The 21,679-nt window shown below is 41.1% G+C and overlaps 2 protein-coding genes and 1 non-coding gene across 3 annotated transcripts in view; 2 read left to right on the top strand and 1 right to left on the bottom strand.

The window, feature by feature from the left end:
- Positions 1-13,175: 13,175 nt before the first annotated feature.
- On the top strand, positions 13,176-17,007 carry rps8a (ribosomal protein S8a). Its single transcript, XM_053508043.1, has 6 exons — positions 13,176-13,248; positions 14,093-14,199; positions 15,647-15,746; positions 16,006-16,181; positions 16,527-16,656; positions 16,850-17,007. Exons 1-6 carry the CDS (start codon positions 13,245-13,247, stop codon positions 16,957-16,959), a joined length of 627 nt encoding a protein of 208 aa, XP_053364018.1. The 5' UTR covers positions 13,176-13,244; the 3' UTR covers positions 16,960-17,007.
- LOC128533743 (small nucleolar RNA SNORD46) lies at positions 15,456-15,562 on the top strand. The gene has a single exon (XR_008361376.1). It is a non-coding gene; the product is annotated as a small nucleolar RNA SNORD46 (small nucleolar RNA).
- A 2,420-nt stretch (positions 17,008-19,427) lies between the features above and the next one.
- best4 (bestrophin 4) overlaps positions 19,428-21,679 on the bottom strand; it is a 6,516-nt gene continuing 4,264 nt past the window's right edge. Inside the window, exons 9-10 of the mRNA XM_053507599.1 lie at positions 21,299-21,423; positions 19,428-20,246 (exon numbers count right to left, since the gene is read on the bottom strand). Of these exons, the coding sequence (XP_053363574.1) occupies positions 19,940-20,246; positions 21,299-21,423 (432 nt within the window). The 3' untranslated portion in view covers positions 19,428-19,939. The remainder of the gene's footprint in view (positions 20,247-21,298; positions 21,424-21,679) is intronic.

Genomic DNA, 21,679 nt, shown 5'->3' with positions numbered 1-21,679 from the left:
TCATGCTATAACTCGTGTGTAACGCGGAAGTCCAACTCTGGGTGGGGTTTAAACTGTCGGGCAAAAAGTCTTTCTAATTGTGGCAATAAATGATTAAAATGACAATAAATGGGGCTAAAAAACAGTGGGGCTTCAGACACTGTTGTAAATGTGGCTGTATTTTACTAATGACAGTGTCAGAGCAAAACAATCTGAGAAATATACAAAACAATAAACACAAAACAGTTTGTTTTATAAATATACACACAAAAACGGTTTGTGTACATAAAGAACTAATGAAGAACATTGAGAGGAAACACACTACAGTTACAAGAACAGTTATAGAGAGCCCTAATGTGTCCAGTAGCAGCAGGAGAAAGTGCAGGTGTGCAGTGATACCTGGACCTGCTGGAGGGTGTAAACTAAAATAGATGATGATGATGATGATGATGATGATTATACAGCAATAATAATAATAATAATAATAATAATAGAAATGCAGTCATGTATCATTTATTCAGAATACAATCAAGAATTAACTAATTAATATTTGCTCTAACCAATAAAATGATAAGGAATAATGTAGGTTGAATTGCATTGAGCTTTTTATTTTATTTTATTTCAGTGTCAGCAGAAACATCATAAGGTAATGATAAAGTTACTGTCTATCTGTCTCACTTTAGATCTGTTTATTAGTTAAACTGTGTTTGTATGATTAGTTGGTATTAAATCAGTGTTAAATATAAACCTGAACACTTCCGGCAGGAGGAGGAGAAACGGCTTCTTTCATTTCTGCTTTTAGACACTTTGAGCTCTTTTACAGCAGAGAGACTGAAGGTAAGAAACGGCTCGAACACACACACACACACACACACACTAAACACTGAGCAGTTATTATATTTATATTTATCACTCTTGTGGATGAACATATAGTTTCATATCTAACATTTTGCTCGATACGAGACTTTTTCATTTCTCATAAACTAATTGTGCAGAGATTCACTGTGGAGTTATTTAATAAAAACACTAACTCTTATCGCTGCTTAACGGATCGGAGGAGTGATGTTTAGCAAAAGAGAGAGAGAGATAGACAGAATGATGAGAGAGAGACAGACAGACAGAGAGAAACAGAAACGAAAGACAAAGTGTAAATAACAGCAAAACTGAGTTCTGTTTATTCAGTCTCTCTCTCTCTCTCTCTCTCTCTCTCTCTGTGTTTTAATTCATTCTTTACATAAAACCAAACATATCATTAACTGTGTCCATGTCCTTTAAACATGATCATATACCAATAAACTGTGTGTGTGTGCGTGTGTGTGTGTGTTTTAAACTGGAATTTTCACTACATGGCAGGACAAGTTCATACTTCCTGTGAAAGAGACGTTTGTACTCACACACACACACACACACACACACACTCCATGTACAACCTCACACACACCTTCCTTAGAGGAAGAAGAATGGAGAAGAATAAAGCACTAGAAGTTGCTGTAAGACAAGATGTGGAATGTAGTTGATCAGAACTTGTGAGATTTATTACCGTCAGTGTAAAAGGAACAGACAGACGGGTGAGTGAGTGAAAGACTTCTTATGATCAGGTTTTCTAGGTGTTAATATCCTCACGGCTGTATTCTGTATAAACCAGGAGCTGCTGGACATAAAGTTGTACTGGGACGCGGCGGCCTGTTACTCAAATCACACACTTATTGATTTTTTTCTTGAATGTTTGTTGCATGTGTGAAGCAGGTTAATGTGCTGTACCGACTAAAGAAGTTATGAAAATAAGATCATCTTATAAACCTTACTTTAGTCCTGAGTCTTGTTTTGTGAGCTGGAATATAGTGAGGTAGTGTGCAGGTGGGATTTCAGGTCGAACTCTTTAACATTGTGGATAAAAAAATGAAAAAAACGATTCCCTCCTTCCTGTTATTATGTAAATCAACCCACTGCCAAATGTAGGAGCTTGTTAAAACTTAAATGAGATATTTTACTGGGGCTCAGCAGATCCATACTGGGACACGTCCCCCAGTTCAAGAGTTCTGGGCCAGGGGTAGCTCAGTGGTTAAGGCATTGGACTACGGTTCAGAAGATCCCAGGTTCAAACCCCACAACCACCAAGTTGCCACTGTTGGGCCCTTGAGCGCGGCCCTTAACCCTCAACTGCTCAGATGTGTAATGAGATAAAAAAAATTGTAAGTCGCTCTGGATAAGAGAGTCTGCCAAATGCCTAAATGTAAATGTTCTAGTGACACTCATGGTACAATCTCAGGCCTTTTCGTTATAGGATAAAAAAAATCAAGTTGAAATTTTAATTTCTTAAACTTGGACAGAAATCAAAATACACGTCACATCCCAATCGAAACAAAACAGCTGAACACACTAACGTAATCACTTCTCCAGTCCTTAATACATTTTTTAAGCAGCTGGATAAAATCCTTTACAGTAAATATTTGAATAAAATGGCACATCAGGGCTTTAGCACATTACTGGACATTAGGGACACCTGTGGGACTTTAAACATGGTTTAGTACAAAACAGTATCTATCTATCCTTAAATGCAAAGCAGAAGGTCACTGGAATGTTCTGTGTTTAAATGCTCTTGTTTTGTCTTATAGTCATGGAGACTGTGCGTAAGAACAAGCCTTTTCTCATCAACACTCTGTCCACCGACGCCAGCACCGTTTTACAGCACGTCCAGAGCGATGACGTCATCCTCCAGCGCGACTACGACGATCTTAAACAGCCCAACCACACCGGCAGAACCATCATCACTAATCTTCTGGATATTCTGATGAGGAGAGGTGATGAGACGTGCCGTAAATTTCTGAAGGTGTTGGAGAAAAAAGAGCTTCAGGACAATTTCCCTCAGCTGAAGGATCTCTTCACACCTGAACAACCATCAGCGGAGAGAGCGAGAGAGAGTACAGGTATGCAACCTCAACCTTAATATCTCCTCATGGTGGCAAAAATTAGCTCAACCTTTTTATCTTAAGTGTGTGTGTGTGTGTGTGTGTTGGAGACACTTCAGGCCTGCAGACCTCCCTAATGTAGGATGTTAACAGAAATGTGTTACTGGTCAGAAGCACACGTTAAAACATGCATTAAAATCTTACAATCATATGATCATATACAATGATAACAGTCGTGTTCACATCACTGAGCAGAAAATAGTCTGATGAACAGTGTGTGTGATCTCATTAAAGTATGAAAGTTGATCCAAAAAAAAAAAAAACGTGCCAGGAATATAAAACGTCTGAATGTGTGATTTTCTCTATTTTAGGTGCTGAATTTGTGGATGAACACCGAGAGCAGCTCATACAGAGAGTTTCCTCAGTGATGGAGATTGCAGACTGTCTCCTAACTAAGAAAATTATTACTGGTGAAATATACAATAATGTCAGCGCAGCATCTACATCGCAGGAGAAGATGAGGATCTTGTATAAATCCCTCAATTCAAAAATTGTGAAAGAAGAATTTTATAAAATCCTGAAGGAGAAGCAGCGTTTCCTGGTGGCTGATCTGGAGGGTTAAGGAGACTTTTATAACTTCTGAAATGTGAATTTTGTTAAAGATCCCTACAGTAGTTGATCTCTGCAGGCTGGGTTAGGGTTAGGGTTAGACTGTTTAGCCCGACTGTTTTTTTTCTTCATTTGTGGATGATTTTGGCAGATTGTTTAAGAATAAAGTGTCATACTATACAAAAACTATTACTGTATTTTTTAAAATATTGTTTCAAAACAATTTGGGTGCATTTTGGATTTTCAGCAGTAAATAAATAATTTTTCAGGTATCCAAATAGTTGTGGTTTTATTTTTAAATCTCATTTTTGTGTCTCCACAGTAGATCCCAAGTTCTGTATTGGTTTGATTTGGTACAGGTTTTGATGTCGATCCCGCCAGCTGAAGTGCACTGGCTCGTACCACCCGCTCGCAGCGTCTGGGCCAATAATAATTTAATGAAATACTAAAAACTAAAATGGAACTGGTATAATTTTTGATACTACAGGGTTATAAATAAAAGTTAAGTTAATGTGATGTTTGTTCAGTTTACACATTATAAGGTAGAGAGGATGAGGGAAAAAAATTCAGGTGTTTTTATACATTACCTTCTGAACTGCTTCATGTCTTACATTTATAAAAGTTGTGCTTAAGATAAAATAAGAGTAAGGTAGAATAATTTTACAGAAATCCTGTGAGTAAAAGAAATTGTGGATTATTTAAAAATCCATTTTTAATTTTCATGGGAATTTTTTTTTTATCAAAGCTTCATTAGAAACAACGTATTCAACTGTATTTTTGACAGACTGATGTGTTTATTTTTTTTGGATATAGTTTTTTATTGTTTTTTAATTAAGTTTTTAAATCATGGAACAAGATGTTCAGTCCTTCATTGTTGCACATACTGTAGTGTTACTGTTGTAATACATTTTTATTTTATTAAGTCAGTACAAAAACATTTCTGATTTCCAAGCACAAAACAAATTAACCTTACAGGAAAGAGTCTGTAGGTTATAAAAAAGAGCAGCGCGTTACAGATATTTTATTTTTAACTTTTATTTGTATATTTTTATTTTATTCTTCTCTGGTTAAGCTTACCCTTTATTTTAATTTTCATATTTATTTCCTATTCATATTCTTAGGTCACGAGCAGTTGTCTAAGCATTTCACTGCATATCGTACTGTGTATGACTGTGTATGTGACAAATACAATTTGAATTTGAATTTGTTACGTAAAAGACATATCTTTTTCATAATGCCGTTATGCTTTTCAGATCAAAAAAATCCTTTTAAAACTGCACACACTGTCTCTGAGACTATATTTTATGCCGAGGCTCGTTACACAAGACTTTGTTTCATTAATTTCTGTTTAAGACATTCTTGCTCTACAGCAGGTGCAGTACATGCATGGGCCTGAGACTTACAGTACAGAATGTGAGTAAATGTGAGTGTTTGGATGGACAGAGTGACTAACGCCTTTAATATGTCTGTGTAGTGAAACTGATCTCCGGTCAATTAAAAGGACAGACGTAACATGTCGCTGAAGGATTTCAGACGAGTCCAGGCCCAAAAAGGGAAGGACATGAAGCGATGCTCCCATCATGCATAGTGTCCACTGTACAAGCCTCTGGAGACAGTGTTATGATCTGGGGTTGATCAGTTACTCAGGTCTAGACTCAGTAACGTTATGGGGCAATAAAATGTACTGAATCACATCTGTGGAGGTTTTCTTCCTCCCTGATGGAACGGGACATAATCCAAGACGACGATGCCAGGATTCATCAGTGTCAAATTGTGAAAGAGCGGTTCAGGGAACATGAGACGTCATTATCACATATGTATTGGACATCACAGAGTCCAGACCTTAACACCATTGAGAATCTTTAGGATGTGTTGGTGAAGACTTTACTAGAGGAGATTAATGCGACTCTGGATGGAAATAAATGTTGTGAGCTCATCAAACGATGACACGGTAAAGGGATCGAGGCCAAAGGCGATTCAATGAAATACTAGGGTGGGATTTTTTGGGGAGGTTTTTTTGGACATGCAATGTATTTTCAAATAAACAATCAGGGGAAAATGTTTGGAAATACAAGGAACATTAGACCGTCTGTGTCTGTAAAGAGCTCAGGGTGCCTTTGTAAGATCATCAGCAAAGTGGATTGAAGGTAAGCAAACTCCTCATACAAAAAAAATAGGCAAAAGACAAATTCAATTACAAGTATGAGTACTAATAAAAAGTAATTCAAAGATTTTATGATAACATAAAAAGAGTTTTTTTAATTCTTAATTGTGATTGTTAAATTACTCTGTAGTAGAGGACGATGGTTTATTTGGTAAAATACACCCTGTAATTTCTCCTACTGAGGATTCCTTAAAGCGACTCAGATCTTGAGATTAAGTAATTAGATGCGGTCATCTCCAAGATGGCTTCAAACAATGCTAAGATTAGCGGGCTTGGACTCAGCACTGTCTGTTACTTCTTCTTTGTCTTTCGGCTGTTCCCTTTCAGGGGTCGCCACAGCGAATCATCTGCCTCCATCTAACCCTATCCTCTGCATCCTCTTCTCTCACACCAACTAACTTCATGTCCTCTCTCACTGCATCCATAAATCTCCTCTTTGGTCTTCCTCTAGACCTCCTGCCTGGCAGTTCAAACCTCAGCATCCTTCTACCGATATATTCACAATCTCTCCTCTGGACATGTCCAAACCACCTCAATCTGGCCTCTCTGACTTTATCTCCAAAACATCTAACGTGGGTTGTCCCTCTGATAAACTCATTCTTAATCCTATCCATCCTTGTCACTCCCAAAGAGAACCTCAACATCTTTAGCTCTGCTACCTCCAACTCTGCCTCCTGTCTTTTCTTCAGCGCCACTGTCTCTAAGCCGTAGAGCATCGCTGGTCTCACCACTGTCCTGTACACCTTTCCTTTCATTTTCGCTGATACTCTTTTATCGCACAACACACCTGACACTTTTCTCCACCCATTCCAACCTGCCTGTACACGCCTCTTCACCTCCTTTCCACACTCCCCGTTGCTCTGGACCGTTGACCCCAAGTACTTAAAATCCTGCACCTTCTTTACCTCTGCTCCCTGTAGCCTCACCGATCCTCCAGGGTCACTCTCATTTACACACATGTATTCCGTCTTGCTGCGGCTAACCTTCATTCCTCTGCTTTCCAGGGCATACCTCCACCTCTCCAAATTTTCCTCCACCTGTTCCCTGCTCTCGCTACAGAGCACAATGTCATCTGCAAACATCATAGTCCATGGGGACTCCTGTCTTACCTCATCTGTCATCCTGTCCATCACCAGAGCAAACAAAAAGGGGCTTAGAGCTGATCCTTGATGCAGACCCACCTCCACCTTAAACTCTTCTGTCACACCTACAGCACATCTTACCACTGTCTTACAGCTCTCATACATGTCCTGCACCACTCTAACATACTTCTCTGCCACTCCAGACTTCCTCATACAATACCACAGCTCCTCTCTTGGCACCCTGTCATACGCTTTCTCTAAATCTAAAAAGACACAATGCAACTCCCTGTTACCTTCTCTGTACTTCTCCGCCAGCATCCTCAAAGCAAATACTGCATCTGATGTACTCTTCCTAGGCATAAAACCATATTGCTGCTCACAAATGCTTACCTCTGCCCTTAACCTAGCTTCCACTACTCTTTCCCACAGCTTCATTGTCTGGCTCATTAGCTTTATACCTCTATAATTGCCACAGCTTTGCACATCTCCCTTGTTCTTAAAAATTGGCACCAATACACTTCTCCTCCATTCCTCTGGAATCCTCTCACTCTCCAAGATCTTGTTAAACAAACTTGTCAAAAACTCTACTGCCACCTCTCCTAAGCACTTCCATACCTCCACAGGTATGTCATCAGGACCAACAGCCTTTCCACTCTTCATCCTCTTCAACGCCCTTCTCACCTCACTTCTACCAATATTTGCTACTTCCTGTTCCACAACAGTCACCTCTTCTACTCTTTGTTCTCTTTCGTTTTCCTCATTCATCAACTCCTTAAAGTACTCCTTCCATCTTCCCATCACCCTCCTGGCATCTGTCAGTACATTTCCATCTCTATCTTTAATCACTCTAACCTGCTGCACATCCTTCCCATCTCTATCTCTTTGCCTTGCCAACCTGTACAGATCCCCCTCTCCCTCCTTACTGTCTAGCCTAGCATACAAGTCCTCATATGCTCTTTGTTTGGCCTTTGCCACCTCTACCTTCACCTTACTCTGCATCTCCTTGTACTCCTGTCTACTCTCTTCAGTTCTCTCAGTGTCCCACTTCTTCTTAGCTAGCCTCTTTCCCTGTATACACTCCTGGACTTCCTCATTCCACCACCAAGTCTCCTTGTCCACTTTTCCCTTACCTGATGATACACCAAGTACCCTCCTACCTGTCTCCCTGATCACATTGGCTGTAGTTGTCCAGTCAACTGAAAGCACCTCTTGACCACCCATAGCCTGTCTCAACTCCTCCCTAAAGACTTCACAACATTCTTCCTTTCTCAGCTTCCACCACTTTGTCCTCGCTTCTGCCTTTGTCCTCTTCGCCTTCCTCACCACCAGGGTTATTTTGCACACCACCATTCTGTGTTGTCTGGCTACACTCTCCCCTACCAACACTTTGCAGTCACTAATCTCTTTCAGGTTACAACGTCGACACAAGATGTAGTCGACCTGAGTGCTTCTGCCTCCACTCTTATATGTCACCCTATGTTCCTGCCTCTTCTGGAAGAAAGTATTTACCACTGCCATTTCCATCCTCTTTGCAAAGTCCACCACCATCTGTCCTTCTACATTCCTGTCCTGAAAACCAAACCTGCCCATTACATTTTCATCACCTCTGTTCCCTTCCCCAACATGTCCATTGAAGTCTGCACCAATCACCACTCTCTCCCCTCTGGGGATGCTCTGCAACACTTCATCTAACTCACTCCAGAATTTCTCCTTCTCTTTTAACTCACATCCTACCTGTGGGGCATAACCACTAACAACATTAAACATTATCCCTTCAATTTCCAGCTTCAGACTCATCACCCTATCTGATACTCTCTTCACCTCTAGAACATTCCTTACAAACTCCTCTTTTAGTATAACTCCTACTCCATTTCTTTTCCTATCCACACCATGGTAAAACAATTTGAACCCTGATCCTAAGCTTCTAGCCTTGCTACCTTTCCACCTGGTCTCCTGTACACACAGTATATCCACCTTTCTTCTCTGCATCATATCAACTAACTCTCTTCCCTTCCCTGTCATGGTCCCAACATTCAAAGTCCCCACTATCACTCCTAAACTCTTGCCTTTCCTCTTCTCTCTCTGCTTACGAACACGCCTTCCTCCTCTTCTTCTTCGATCAGCACTGTCTGTTACTTACAGGTTTATTATAAGCAAATAAGAAACGTCCCTTTTTCAGGACTGTGTATTTCAACAATATTGTTGTAAAAATCCAAATAACTTTACAGATCCTCATTGTAAAGGGTTTAAACAATGTTTTCCATGCATGTTTAATTAACCATAATCAATTAATTAACCTGCACCTGTGAAATGGTCGTTAAGACCTTAACACCTTACAGAAAAAAGGCATTTAAGGTCACAGTTCTAAAAACGCAGGACACTAAAGAGACTTGTCTACCGACTGTGAAAAACACCCAAAGAAAGATGCCCAGGGTCCCTGCTCATCTGCGTGAACGTGCATTAGGCATGCTGCAGGGAGGCATGAGAACCGCTGATGTGGCTAGGGCGATAAATCGCCATGTCCGCTACAGGGAGACAGGAAGGACGGCCGATCATCCTCGCGGTGGAAGACCACGAGTAACAACGCCCGCACAGGATGGGTACATCCGAATATCACACCTGCGTGACAGGTACAGGATGGCCACGACAACTGCCCGAGTCACACCAGGAACACACAATCCCTCCATCAGTGCTCAGACTGTCCGCAATAGGCAGTCCATGAGGAGGAGATGCACTGCAGTACTTCAAGCAGCTGGTGGCCAAATCCAGATACTGACTGGTACTTTTGATTTTGAGCCTCCCTTCATTCAGGGACACATTGGGAAACATTTTTAGTTTATGTTTTATGGTGTTGACTCTTTTAGCTGTCCAATTACAGGCCAATATCAAACCTCCCCTTTATCTCTAAGATTCTGGAAAAGATAGTAGCGGAGCAGCTATGCTCATATATACATTGAAATGGCATACATGAACTGTATCAGTCAGGATTTAGGCCTCATCACAGTACAGAGACAGCACTCGTTAAAGTAGTAAATGACATTCTATTGGCCTCTAATCAGGGTTGTGTAACTATGCTTGTATTACTCGACCTCAGTGCAGCTTTTGACACCGTTGATCACGCTATTCTTCTTCACAGATTAGAAAATGTAGTAGGAATTAAGGGTACAGCCCTCTCCTGGCTCAGATCCTATCTGACCCATCGTTATCAGTATGTAGACTTAAATGGTGATTATTCTGCATGTTCTCTTGTGGAGTTTGGCGTTCCGCAGGGTTCAGTTTTAGGTCCACTGCTTTTTTCCCTTTATATGCTTCCTCTGGGCAACATAATCCGTAAGCATGGTATTAGTTTTCATTGTTATGCTGACGACACACAGTTATATGTCTCAGCAAAACCTGATAAGAAAAAGCAGCTTACTAAAATTGAGCAATGTGTGCAGGACATAAGAAATTGGATGCTAATTAACTTCCTTCTGCTAAATCCGGATAAGACAGAAGTTCTAGTCATAGGACCGCATACAGCTAGGAGTAAAATTTTAGATCACACCGTAACTTTAGATGGCCTTTCTGTTCCATCAAATGCAACAGTGAAAGACCTTGGTGTGATTATTGATTCCAGCCTTTCATTTGAACCTCAGAAATATTGCCAAGATAAGAAATTTATTGTCGCTAAATGATGCAGAAAAACTAGTTCATGCTTTTATCACCTCTAGGTTGGACTATTGTAATGCCTTACTGTCTGGTTGTTCAGCTAGATGCATAAGTAAGCTTCAGCTAGTCCAGAATGCAGCAGCGAGAGTCCTCACTAGAACCAGAAGATATGAGCATATCACCCCTATCTTATCTTCACTCCATTGGCTCCCTGTGAAATTTCGCATTGATTTTAAAATACTACTCTTGACATATAAAGCATTAAATGGTCTCGCGCCGCAGTACCTGAGCGAACTGCTAGTGTCTTACGATCCGCCACGCCTACTTCGATCAAAGGATGCAGGCTGCTCGTCAGTACCGCGTATTATGAAAACTACAGATGGGGGCGGAGCTTTTCTTACAAAGCCCCAAAGTTATGGAATAGTCTTCCAAATAGTGTTCGGGACTCAGACACAGTCTTAGTGTTTAAGTCCAGGCTAAAAACCTATTTATTAAGCCAAGCATTTTTATAAATAGATTTGCCATAGGTAAAGGAGCAGATCTGGGGGACTCATGGACGTAGAGTATTATGGTGAACTGGTATGTTTGGATGCTGTCTTCCTCACTCTCATTGATCACTCAGGTTTGCTGACGGTGAGGTGATTGTTTGCTTTACATCTCAGTTCCCCCTCATGTCTGTGTTTCCTTCTGGCTCCTCCCCTTTAGTTATGATGTCATAGTTAGTCCTGCCGGAGTCTCTGCTTGCACTCTACAGTTAATATACATTCACATTATACATTGTGTGACTGTGACCATACCTAACTGCCATCTCTCCTCGTCTTCTCTTCCCCCCCTGTTTCTCTTTCCTCTCTCCTCCTGTCTCCCCCTTTTACTCTTTCTCTCTCTCTCTGTCGAGCTACACATGTCATTCCTGAGCTGCCAGTGATCCAGACTCCCTCTGCCCTCCGGACCTGTCTGACCCATCCTGGTGCCCCGCTTCTGGCTGAAGATCTCGTCACATGGATGCCCCGTGTGTCTCTCTGGGATGCGTCTGGTGATGATTCTCTCTACCTAGAAAATGGTTCTGGCCTTGACTGGTTTTGGCAACTGTTTCTCTGGGGACTTGACTGTTCAATAGTTCAGGACTGGAACTTTCTACAAGTCTACCTGGGTCTTCAATAACTACCTGGACTCCATATTAACATCAATTAACATCAGCTATTATAGCTGAACTGCCTCCCACCCTTCACACTGTATAAATGCAGATCATTTACTGCTTTCTGTTTCACCCAGATGAGGATGGGTTCCCTGTTGAGTTTGGTTCTTCTCCAGGTTTCTTCCTATTACTTTGGGACAATGACAATTGCTAAAAGCGCTATACAAATAAAATAAAATTGAATTGAATTGAATTGAATTGAATTAAACCCAGTCCCCTCTGTCAGCTGGTCCTGAGACGCACTAACACACTAACCCCTAACACACTGCAGTCTCAGAGCAGCACTGCTCACCACCGTCTCATCAGAATTACACACACTGATCAGATGAGGAGAGTATCTGGAGTACTGCGACAGTCAGACCCAAAGACTGCTATCGGGCCCTAAAGAGAGAGAGGAGGAACCGGCAGAGTGTCTCTTCACCGTCAGAGATATAAAGCAGAGACAGATCCTGAGCAGATACAGGCTGAGTGACACCGTCTGGCTGTGGAGACAGGCAGACACAGGAGAACCTGAAGCACAGAGAGCAGAGACTGTGTGTGTGTGCTCAATGCGCAAGCGGTGAGGTCGAGACGAAGCTGCACTTCCTGTCAAAAACATCAACATATAAGGAACACCTTCACTGAGATCATCACTCACAAAATCCCCAATTTTTCCAAATTAACAGAAGGTGAAGAAATGAGAATAACTTTAGAAGAAGGCCGCACTGCTCCCCACGCTGGAGAGCGTGTGTCCGAGTGTGAGAGTCTGAGAGACAGTGAAACACAGCGTACACACACCCTTAATATCACTAACTAACTACAATTCAATATCACTACTGTTCAGATACTTGTTGTTATTGTTCTTATTATCGATGTTATATATATTTTTTCAATTATTATTATTATTTTGGGTTTTTTTGTGTGTAGCTAATACAACATTCTTTCATGTCTAATATGTTTATAATTTTTATATATGTTTATAAATTCAGGTTTATGTTATTTATAATGTAGTTAGTGTTTCCTTTGGCAACAATGTAATATTTTTGTTAACATTCATGCCAATTAGGCTCTTCTGAAGTGAACTGAAGTACAGATACAGAACTAAATACTTTTTCTCTCACTCATCGTCTACACTGCTTTATCCTGTGTACAGGGCCGCGGGGCCTGGAGCCCATCCCAGGAGATTTAGGGTACGAGGCGGGGTACACCCTGGATGGGATTCCAATCTATTGCAGATAAAAAAAGAAAAAAATACTACAGGTACAAGTTCAGTAATGACGTATTCGTATTTTGTTAGTTGCCGTAGTACAGAAAATAAATAGAGAAATAGATGGACAATAGAATACGACATTTTGGTGATTTAAATTTAGGTCTTATTTTTCTCCCACTGTTTATTGCAAAATAGGTGCCAAAATTTATAGTTTATCTTTATAATCTTTATTTCACTCTTTGCAAATATTTCAACACTTAATGAGTGCTGAAAAAAAAAAATTACATACAAAATTAATACAATATATTTTCTTACATTTTTTTTTTAATTTCGAGTGTAACACAACACTGTGATCTCGTTCTGTAACAAGATCTCGTCCTGATCTCTTCTCGCAGAGTCTCGCGATAAGTGGAGACTTGAAACGTCCCCATGATCCTTTGCGGTTCCTCTTTCTAGCCGGCGCCTGAGAATGGGTATGTGTTTTCATCATGTCCTGCTCAGAGGAATCCGAGCTCATCTACCTGATTAAACTTTATATTTTCTTTTAGTGTTAATTTTAGGTTGTTTATTAGACATGGCGGGACGGTACCGAGTCGTTATTGTGGGTTTGCGTGTGGTTTATTCGGTATATTTTGCGATAAGTTGAGTTTGGAGAGGAGAATGGTGACCTGGCTCAAGATGGCGGCGCGCTCTGGGTGTACACTCCTGTGAGCTTCACTCACTACACTGTTTATTCGGCTTTATATCAGCGCTGTGGTAGTTCTAATAGGTGATGTGTGTGAGGTGGTGGAGGTGAAACCCGTTTGTGTGTGTTCGTGTGAAGGAGCGGGACGAGCGGCCTGGCGCAGGTTAGCCGATTAGCTTCATCAACGCTGAGGAGAGCCGCGGGCACGCGCTGGCCACGCGCTGCAGAAATGACTTGATATTTAACTCTAATTCATAGTATCTGTAGGGTTTATAGGTCACGTGATGGTGTTTAGAGCTGATTAATATTATCATGTAGTATAAATGTGTACAGTAGGAATCTAATCTCTCACAGCATTGTGTGTGTGTGTGTAACAGACCGTTAGTTACTGAAGTTAAAGCTGATAAAATCCTGACTGTGTGTACTGTAAGGCTCAGTCAGGGTGTTTCTAATGATTTGTGCCACAGAGCTCGAGTGTGTGTGATGAGTTCATTGCGGAGTCTGAGTCAAACTGCTGAGACTTACCTTGGAGAACTGAACACTCGAGTGACTGTGTGTGTTTAAGGCTTTATTCTGTCATGATTTGAACACTAACCTTTATGATCTGTTTTATTTAATGTTTTTCACTAAAGGTATCTCAAGGGACAACTGGCACAAACGCCGTAAGACCGGTGGCAAGCGCAAACCCGTCCACAAGAAGAGAAAGTATGAGCTCGGACGGCCTCCATCAAACACAAAGGTACAGAGTTCCACACGGCATGCTCTTACACCATTCGAGGTTTCAGCTCAGGTTTGGAGTTAGACACATCTCACACTTGTACACATGTGGTTAGATCAGTGCTGTATTTACTGTCCACTGTGCATCATCGTGACTAACGTTGTTCTCTCTTTACACAATGGCACTAAATACATTTTTCGCACCTTTTAAAGCTTCTCCTTTATCCTGAGAGGATGAACGTTAGCTCGTCTTACACTCTAGTTAGCCCCTACAGCCCTTTCTGTTACATATGTTCCTGATTTAATTAACACTAATCACTGACTTAATAAACTAAACCCCTGAGCAGGTGGGGTTCTAGTGACAGACTCATTAGTCACCTCCCGATACCTTGGTGACGATTCAATTAAAATTTCTGTAAGGAACTAGATTTTATAAATATCCAATGAGAATCCCTTTTCACTAATTATTGATTATTAAAGTTTATTAAATTATTGACTATTAAAGTTTAATTGGTAATTAAATGTAAGGGCCAGGGGTAGCTCAGTGGTTAAGGCATTGGACTATGGTTCAGAAGATCCCAGGTTCAAACCCCACAACCACCAAGTTGCCACTGTTGGGCCCTTGAGCAAGGCCCTTAACCCTCAACTGCTCAGATGTGTAATGAGATAAATAAAAAAAAAAAGTCGCTCTGGATAAGAGCGTCTGCCAAATGCCTAAATGTAAATGTAGCCCATTACTTATACCATAACATTAGTTTTCTCTTTAAAACCAAGTGCAGCATTTAAACACTGGAAACTAACTTAAAATTTTGTAATTAAACATTTAACTGAACAGCACTTGTCATTCACCATAATTAGAATTTTTAAACAAACTTGGCAAATTAATCACTCATACCACAGGGGATAAAAATGTTTAAATAGTTTACCACCTGTAAGATTATAAAGAAATGGCGACGGCTTACCACCACAAACATCTCCAAGTCTCAACACTCAATGTGACCGTGCACACGCACAAGTTTTGACTAATTAGCCTCCGCTGTGTTTTAAGACTTGTGCAAGCAGATGCCTTGTGGCCAAATCTGTCACTGTCTGACTGATTAATTTCTATTAAAGTAACAGTTTTAAAAAATTATATATTTTTTTGTAGTTAGTGTGTCCCACACACACAAACAGGTCACTCAAAGCATCATCTCTAATACAGTAATTGTGGTGCTGATAGGGAACTATGTTGTGATGGTGTACATGATGTGTGGTTATCCTGGTAATCAGCATGGTGTCCATGTGAGTGATGTAAACATGTCCTTAGGTTGGTCTGTATTTGATCGTTTTGGTCAAAGGCTTGGACCTTCCAATGTTAGGATCAGTCATAGTTACACTGACACATGGACATGCTGAAGAGGATGATGCTGAAGATGAAGTTGGTATGGTTAGAGTAACTGCATTAACATTTAACAACACTCTCGTTCCAGCTCGGCCCGAAGCGCATCCACACAGTGAGGGTCCGCGGCGGGAATAAGAAATACCGCGCGCTCCGACTTGATGTGGGCAACTTCTCCTGGGGCTCTGAGTGTAAGTGTGTGTTCTATACAGTGGTTAGAGTACATGGTCCCGGTTATTCCTGCAGGTCTTTTTGATGATGATACCATGTCCAGTTCTGCTACTGAGTGTATGTGATTGACACTTTAGTTCCAACTCTGAGAAAAATACCTGCAAGTTCCCCCCCTTAACCCTGCTGTGGTTGGGACGGGTGCTCTGGAGTGGTGTTTGGGACACCGTCTTGTTTAAGTGTTTGTCTGTGTGGTGGTGACTGCTGTTTTGTTACCTGCAGGCTGCACACGTAAGACCAGAATCATTGATGTGGTCTACAACGCCTCTAATAACGAGCTGGTCAGGACCAAAACCCTGGTGAAGAACTGTGTGATTCTGGTGGACAGCACCCCCTTCAGGCAGTGGTATGAGTCTCACTATGCCCTGCCTCTGGGACGCAAGAAGGGTGCCAAACTGGTATGTTACCACTGTTCACTAAACCAAAAACACAAACAACCCTTTGTTTTGCTTGGTGTTAGTCTAATTAAAGGATTTTGATCTAGTCTGTTTAATCAGTTGAAAAATTAGCTGTACAGAGTTAGCACATCAAACAAGTTTAATGCACTGTAAAACATGACAATGGTGTTAAGCAATGCTGCCCCCTAGTAATGGATTACATTAAATAATCTGCATTAAGAATTTATCAAGCTATGCTGTGGATTAAACCTGCTTGTGTATGTTCTCAATAGACTGGTGCTGCTTAACACATTCAGTGAAAAAACCAATCAGGTTGTGATGTGATGTTCTGCGTTTTCCTGGCAGACTCCTGAAGAGGAGGACACCCTGAACAAGAAGAGGTCGAAGAAGGTGCAGAAGAAGTTAGAAAAGCGCAGAAAGAACAGCAAGATCAGTCCTCTCTTGGACGAGCAGTTCCAGCAGGGCAAGCTGCTCGGTGAGCCTCATGTCCATCCACATGTTTTATTACCCAGAATTCAACAAGCATGATGAAATCATATCCAGTTCTGCTACTGATACCTCAGTGACGAACTCTTACCACTTTCTGACTCGTTCCACTCCTTCCTTATTCATCTACACATACCACTTCTGTATAGAGCTCTAACAGTCTTTTCTGTCTGTTTTCCCAGCATGCATTGCTTCCAGACCGGGACAGTGTGGTCGAGCTGATGGCTATGTTCTGGAGGGAAAAGAACTGGAGTTCTACCTGAGGAAGATCAAGGCCAAGAAGGGCAAATAAATGTACAGCTGTTTGATACGACCGCCATTAAATCGAAACCCACTCACACTCCTGTTTACGGCTCTTTATTTAACACATGTATACACACACACTCCCCATGCCGAGGTCTGTAGCGTAGTCTTAAGAAGTATCCAGAGACTCAGTACGAGTGTACATCTCATTGTACTGATGAGGGCTTTTTGTTTGTTTCCCTTCTTCTTTCCCCTTCCTCCCACTTGACCAGTATACCTCTTGCCCCTGACCCCCTGCTGACTTTAGTGTAGTTAATACACATGACTGTAGTCATGTGTATTAACCTGTAGGTGCTGCACTGACTTTTCTACTGCAGTCAACTATATATTATATATTTGGTGTTCTTTCTCTACACCAGTGCTTCTCAAAGTGTGGACCGCGCCCCACTAGTGGGGAATACAGATATGACAGGTGGGGCGCAATGAACGGGAGGGAATTAGTGGGAAATAATAGGAAAGTACCTGTTCTAACTCATGCTTTTCTTTATTGACAATAAACATCGGACACTTGAAACTAAACAATCACATGCAAAGAAATGGATCATTAATACAAGTAAATTAAAATAACATCAGAGAAAAAGTGGAGCTATAGTGCAACAATAACGGTTTAACGTCGGCATGTTAATTGCAGAGGAACAACATATAAGGAAACATTCAGTATTATATATGTAATTTCATTTATTCCAATGTGTATGCTGATGTTTCTGTATTTTATCAGGCGGTACTAGTCTGGCATTTCTAGTTTCCAGTGTGGCAACAAAGTTACTTTTTGCTCCTTCAGGCGCTGAACAGAAGGGAAGATCAAGATCGTTCTACGCTTTTTGTTGGTGTGTAGCGTTTTGCGATGATCCCTAAATCATTCGTTACGCTGTAGAGAATAATGGTGTTTATGCTTTTAAACATGTATAATTTAAGGCGGATGGAGCTTAAACACAATGTAGAGAGGAAATATATCTGGGTATCTTATTCGCAGGTTTATTCACGCAGCTATTGAATTCGGAGATGTGAATATCAAACTAACTTTACCGCGGACACAAACAGGTGTTATGCGCTAAAATGCCCCCCTGCCACAGATTGTCCCCCTACATAATCTCTATCAAATATTATATAAGAACATGCATTCAAAGGTTTATCAAGTATATTATCACTATTATAATTAACCCTAGGCACGTGACAGCCGTCGAGGCGATTAATACAAATCCCCCAAAATGATTATTTTATGGCACATTTATTTTGCAGGGGTTTGTCAATGTACAAATAAATTACTTATCACAAATTACACTAAATAAATATTGTTTGTGGTGAAAAATTATAGGAAATGATTTTTGTTATAAAATAAGCAATATAAAAATATACATGTTGTATATGAAAATATATATATATATTTATATATTTTTTCCCCTATATAACATTTTTTATATTGCTTATTTTATAATTAAATTTGTTTGTTATTTGTAAACCATAAACCTATGAATTTATGTTCTAATATACTATTTGAAAGATATTATGTAGGGGGGGGGGATCTGTGTGTGTGTGTGTGTGTGTAAGGCAGGGGGGGGTGGGCATTTTAGAGCATAACACCGGGTCAGTAGCGTACTGTATATAGTGAGCATAATAACGTCAGTGGATACATTTGTTACATGGACCACAAAAAAGCAGGTGACTCAGCATCATCAGCCTAATCAACCAAAAATCCAGCCGAAAGGAAAACATGATGAAGCCTACTGTATGTTGCGTTTGGATTCATGGTGGGGATGGTGGGGGCAGAGGGGAGACCCGTGTGTGTTTTGTGTCTTAAACCGCTGGCAGCAGACAGCATGAGACCCAACAAAGTATGAAGACACTTAGAGACAACACACCCCAGTCACGTTAATAAGCCACTCGACTTCTTTGAAAGAAAGCTCTAGATAAGTGATGAAGTAAGTCTGTTATAACAATTGCACGTGTATTTTATCTGTTTTGAACTTGGTGTTATTTGATCTTATTGGTTTAGAAATTGATTTTTCAATAAATAGTACACTTGGCCGTTTTCGTTATCATTTTGTTGACAAGTGGGGCTTGAAAATTCGCCCACCGCCTTAAGTGGGGGATGACAGAAAATGTTTGAGAACCACTGCTCTACACTGTGGTAATACTGATTAGTTTTACCTTTTATATTTTACATTACAAGTTTTTCAAATCTTATTTTTCATGTAGTCTTAAGGGATATTTCTCCAGGCTTCTGGAAGGACTTTTTTGTCTCTCATGTCCACTCCAGTCTCTGTACCTCATCAGTTTCAGGAGTGTGTTCGTTAAGGCATACAGTGACCTATGAATCATTCAAGCATAAAGTCATCCAACTTATGTCCTGACCCAGTGAGAAACAGGTTCAGATGATTAGTACACTGCTGAATGCTGAGGTGTTGGAACAGACGAGAGGAGAAATGAGGTCGCTGCTGAGGCTGGCACATAAACAACTGGTTTTTAAACTTGACTTTATTCAATATATAGAAATGAAGGGGGGATCAAGACTTTTGTGAAGGTGAATAAATGTGCTGTAAGTGATTGTCCTTTAACAGGCTTCTGGATCCTAAACCACAGACTTTAGAGCAGGGGTCACATTAAACCTCAAACACAGTGTTTAAATTGTCCAGACAGTATAAATCTAAACCACATGAAGGTAATGTGTACTAGTGTACTGACCCAGTTTAATCCTTATAGATCATACAGACCACACGCACATCACACAGCAGCTGGACTGAACTCCAGAGGTGGATTTATTCCAGTTTATACATCAAAGCTTCTGAATCTACAACCGTCATTAATGTTGTAATTTTTAAAAACTCATTACAGTCAGATGATTTCATCCAAACTACACCTGTATTTAAATACATTGGCTTTAAATCCTTTGGTTCCTCCAGAGTTCCTCCAGAGTTCCTCCTGTGTCTGAGAGACTCGCAGGTCTGCAGCTGTGAGCTCTGTGTCCCGGGTCAGACGTCTCGTATCTCAGAGGCCTGATCTTCATCAGAGCGCTCTAAAGTCAGCACACACTGCGTCTGTGCGTCCGTCTGCGTCGTGTCCTCACCCTGTGATCCAGTGTGTGTTTTAGTTGGGATCATGTGGATCCCCTCAGCTTCTCCTTCATGCATCTTCTCAGCAGGTGTGGTGTGTTTACTGCAGCAGCAGAAACACTTTGCTGCTCGGCTTTTCTTCTGTTTCTTCGCAGCCGGAGGCCAGACGCTGACCGGCACCATGTGATCCTCGGCCATCACGTCCTCCATGTCCTCATCAGTCACCCTGAGGAACACGAAATACACAGTTATACCCCTAAACTACGCTTATTACCCCTCAGTAGTGTCTGTGTCTAACACCCTGATGTGCAGTCAGTGATGTCCAGTTTACACTTTCATCATTTCTGCTACAGATCAGAGTGTCAGTGAAGAGGCGCATTGGGGGGGGGTGGGGGGGTAAGGTGCTTCCTGGTCAGACTGAACACCTCCAGACCAGGAGCAGCCCAGACCAAGGACGGAGGAAAAAGAATTAACAGAATTAAGGATTTTTTTATGAGCCACAATCATTAAAAATAAACCCCAAAAAAGTTAAACATTTTTCTCTTTACTAGTAATGAATCTAGAATATAAGTGTAACACTTTACAGTAAATCACAAAAGGAAATGAACTTTTTCACAATATTATAATATTTCATGATTTTTCAGGATGCACTGTGTATATATATATATATAGATATCTATTCTGGATATGAATATAAATCTATAATCGTCCTGTAGCGCTGTGTCGGTGTCGCAGCTCTCTCTACAGTTTTATATTCACCAGTAATTAGTGTTATTCATGTCCTTACTGCACCAGCTCGTTGGCTTTCTCTGCCTTTTCCTAGTGTGTGTGTGTGTGTGTGTGTGCGCGCGCGAGTCTGAGCCCTGGCGAGCTGTGATTTCTAATCCAGTGATTTGTAGCAACAATGGTGAGAAATGAATCTGAGCTTCAGTGTAACATTACAGTAAAATGACAGCATCATTGTTTATGTTGTTAATTATAATATTCATTAATAATTAATTGTTATTAGCTCATGCTCAGGTGCAGTTCATTTTCTCTTTTCTAAACATTAAAGTTATACTCTTGTAAAAACTAAGCAGTAAGTAAAGTTTTATGGTTATGTAAAGAAACAAATTCAGTAAAAATGTGCCTAAAGTGTCCACATGGGGGGTTCAGTGTACTTTCACTTTCATACGGAGCATCAGCCCTTGTCAGGGGGCGTGGCCTAAAGGTTTCATGTTCATACTGAGATGCACATGCTCAGTGTGGGGTGGGACAGGTGTGAGAACAGGAAATGACCTCATGTCGTATGTGGAGCCCATAAACACGGGCCGCGCGGGACTCAGGCCCTTATCTGTCCAGTATTTGTCCTTCTGGAGAGGAGGAAGGTTCTGGTGCATGTCGTCCACCGCCAGCATCGACACCTGGGACAAACACCAGAGACGTTTACAGCATTTGACCGACGCCCTCATCCTGAGAGACTTACGTTTTTATCTTATTATACATCTGAGCAGTTAAGGGTTGAGGGCCTCGCTCAAGGGTCCAGCAGTGGCAACCTGGTGGTCGTGGGATTTGAACTTGTGACCTCCCGAACCATAGTCCAATGCCTTATCCACTGAGCGACCCCTGAGCACTTCACCCCTCCATCCTCATCCTCACCCTTTCCTCCTCATGCCCTTC

The sequence above is a fragment of the Clarias gariepinus genome, chromosome 11 (genome assembly GCF_024256425.1).
Source record: "Clarias gariepinus isolate MV-2021 ecotype Netherlands chromosome 11, CGAR_prim_01v2, whole genome shotgun sequence".
In the NCBI taxonomy this organism is placed as follows: domain Eukaryota; kingdom Metazoa; phylum Chordata; class Actinopteri; order Siluriformes; family Clariidae; genus Clarias; species Clarias gariepinus.
The sequence above is the reverse complement of the archived record's forward strand: the minus strand, read 5'-3'. Positions and strand labels throughout refer to the sequence as shown.

Excerpts from the sequence above, each read along its gene's own strand:
- rps8a (XM_053508043.1), top strand. Across the intron at positions 14,200-15,646 it reads GGCCTCCATCAAACACAAAG|CTCGGCCCGAAGCGCATCCA; the intron begins GTACAGAGTTCC and ends CTCTCGTTCCAG. Across the intron at positions 16,657-16,849 it reads CCAGCAGGGCAAGCTGCTCG|CATGCATTGCTTCCAGACCG; the intron begins GTGAGCCTCATG and ends CTGTTTTCCCAG.